General features: G+C 71.1%; 2 protein-coding genes across 2 annotated transcripts in view; one reads left to right on the top strand and one right to left on the bottom strand.

Moving 5' to 3' along the window:
- MNEG_7586 (hypothetical protein) overlaps positions 1 to 501 on the top strand; it is a gene marked incomplete at both ends in the record, with an annotated part of 3,371 nt that extends 2,870 nt beyond the window's left edge. The window contains one exon of the mRNA XM_014043939.1: positions 55 to 501. Within this exon, the coding sequence (XP_013899393.1) occupies positions 55 to 501 (447 nt within the window). The remainder of the gene's footprint in view (positions 1 to 54) is intronic.
- An 822-nt stretch (positions 502 to 1,323) lies between these two features.
- Positions 1,324 to 2,166, bottom strand: MNEG_7585 (hypothetical protein; the record flags this gene model as incomplete). The annotated part of the gene is made up of 1 exon (XM_014043938.1): positions 1,324 to 2,166. A coding segment is annotated over one exon (843 nt), but the record flags the coding sequence as incomplete, so codon positions are not given.
- Between the last annotated feature and the right edge of the window lie 15 nt (positions 2,167 to 2,181).

Below are 2,181 nucleotides of genomic sequence, written 5' to 3'. Positions count from 1 at the left end.
CCCGGCATTCTCACCCTTGCCCCCTGCCCTGCCCCCCACCCCCCACCCCGCCAGGTGCTTCCATCCACCTTCCAGGTCTATGGCGCCAACGTCGGCCTCCGCGGCAACGAGACCCTCGCGCCCATCAAGATCCCCACCGCGGCCCCGCTGCCCGCCACCACCGACGGCGACCTGAACCTCACCGGCCCCACCGACCTTTCAGCGTTCCCCGGGCTCGCGCCCGCGGCCCAGGGCGCGCTGCCGGGCGCATTGGAGCCGGCGGCGGCGATCACGCCCTCGGAGCAGGGCCTCTTTGCGTCGCTCGACAACATCACTGCGCCCGGCGCGTCCAGCGCGACCATCATCCCGGGCGTCCTGCCGACCGCCGTGGTCGACGCGGCCCCGGCGGCCAACGCCACCGCGCCCGCGCCGGCGGCCAAGAGCGGCGCGGCGGCGGCCGCGGCCGCGCCGGGCGCGCTCACGGCCGCGGCGCTGCTGGGTGCGGCCGTGCTGCTGCTGTGATAGGCAGCCACAAGTGCTGCAGATCGTGGCCTCTGTTGTTATTATGGTATGTCTGGACTGCGGCAATGCTTCGGTCGACGGACTGACAAGGGGTAGGGGTTGCAATTCGGCTGGCCGTGCGTCAGTGCGCATCGCAACGCAAGCGCTCCAGGCCCGGGCTGCTGCTGGGGCTTGTGGCGCCGGCCGGACCATACGGCGGCCCGCGCAGGCGTTTGCCAGCAAGGCGCCGTAGCCGCAAGGGAGGCGTGCCTGCTGCGAGGCCGCGCACTGATGCATGTACTGCATGCATGATCGATGAGGCCTCCGCTGCGCATGGCACCGCCAGCACGTGTCAACACGGGGCAGCAGTTGCGCGCGTGCGCACGTGCTTGTTTGAGTGTCACGAAGCATGGGGCCAAACCCGCTCAAGGACTGTAATTGCATTCTTAATCCTTCGAGGCGGCGCCCGCAACCAACAGGTGCCATGGCAAGGGTGGCTGCCTGAGCTGCACGTGTCCGAGCCGGGCACAGGTGCACCGCCAGCCATGCGAGCGTCCATGCCGCAGGTGGCACACTGAAACCATGCGGAAATCATCAAAGCGCACCCCAGAAGGAGCATTCCATTGGTTACACGTGGCGCGACACAGTCATGTGTGCGTGTGCTTTGTGCGTGCGGCGCAGCGCTGTCCGCACGAACATGTCAACAGGCAGCCACTCTACAGGAACAGAGCCAGCTGCAAAGAGGAGCACTCGACACACTAAACCTGAGGCCAAAAACTTGAAGAAATGTGCGGTTGAACCGTTTCTAGCACAACACACCTCAAATAATACATCGCTCGCGCGTCACCGCAGCGCGCGCAGCGCCGCGCGCACCATCGCTTGGTCCGCGGCGTCCGAGGCCCCCGCCGCCCCGGCGCGGCCCCATGCCGCCCTCCACTCCCGCATCCAGCCCGCCGGCGGCGCCTCTCGCAGCGCCGCCAGGCCCCACAGCAGCATCGCCAGCTGGCGCGGGGTGCAGCTGCCCAGCAATTGCCCGCCAGCCGTGGCCGTGAAAAACGCGCGCAGCCAGGGGGACCCAGGGTGGAAGCCCAGCCGCCCCAACGACCAAAGCATCAGTGCTGACGGCAGCGCGACAGCTGCAGCCCCCGCCGCCGTCGCAGGTCCGACTGTCGCCGCCCCGCCCCGAGAGCCGCCACTCGCTGCAGGCGCCCCTTGCGCACCCGTCGCCACGCGCCGCGCGCACGCAGGGTGGCGCTCGAGCAGGGCGCGCGAGCGCTGGACCCAGGGCAGGACCAGCCCCGGCGGTGGGCGGCGGCGGCGCTTCGCCAGCGCCCACAGCACCATGGCGCAGTCGATGAGCAGCGCGTCCGACGCGATTCGCGGCGCCTCTGCTTCCAGCGCTGTGAACAGCAGATCATCGCCGCTGCCGCCGCCGCCGCGCCCCTCTGCCGCGCGCGCCCACAACAGCAGCGCGAGCGCGCGTGGCGGGAACGCGCCCATCCGCCGCGCCGCGTCGGCCTCCAGCGCCTCCCACAGCCTGGCCGGCGCGCGGCCGGGCGCGACGCGTGACAGGCCCCAGGCCAGCGCCGCGGCGCCCTCTGGGGTGTAGCGCCAGGGGGACAGCGCGCTTACCGTTTCCTGGGCTTCTGCACCACCAGCCTCCCAGCGCCGCAGCCCCGCGCTGAGCTGGCGGCCTCGCGG

The sequence above is a fragment of the Monoraphidium neglectum genome (genome assembly GCF_000611645.1).
Source record: "Monoraphidium neglectum strain SAG 48.87 unplaced genomic scaffold scaffold01355, whole genome shotgun sequence".
NCBI classification, from domain to species: Eukaryota; Viridiplantae; Chlorophyta; class Chlorophyceae; order Sphaeropleales; family Selenastraceae; genus Monoraphidium; species Monoraphidium neglectum.
This window is presented reverse-complemented; position numbering and strand designations above follow the sequence as displayed.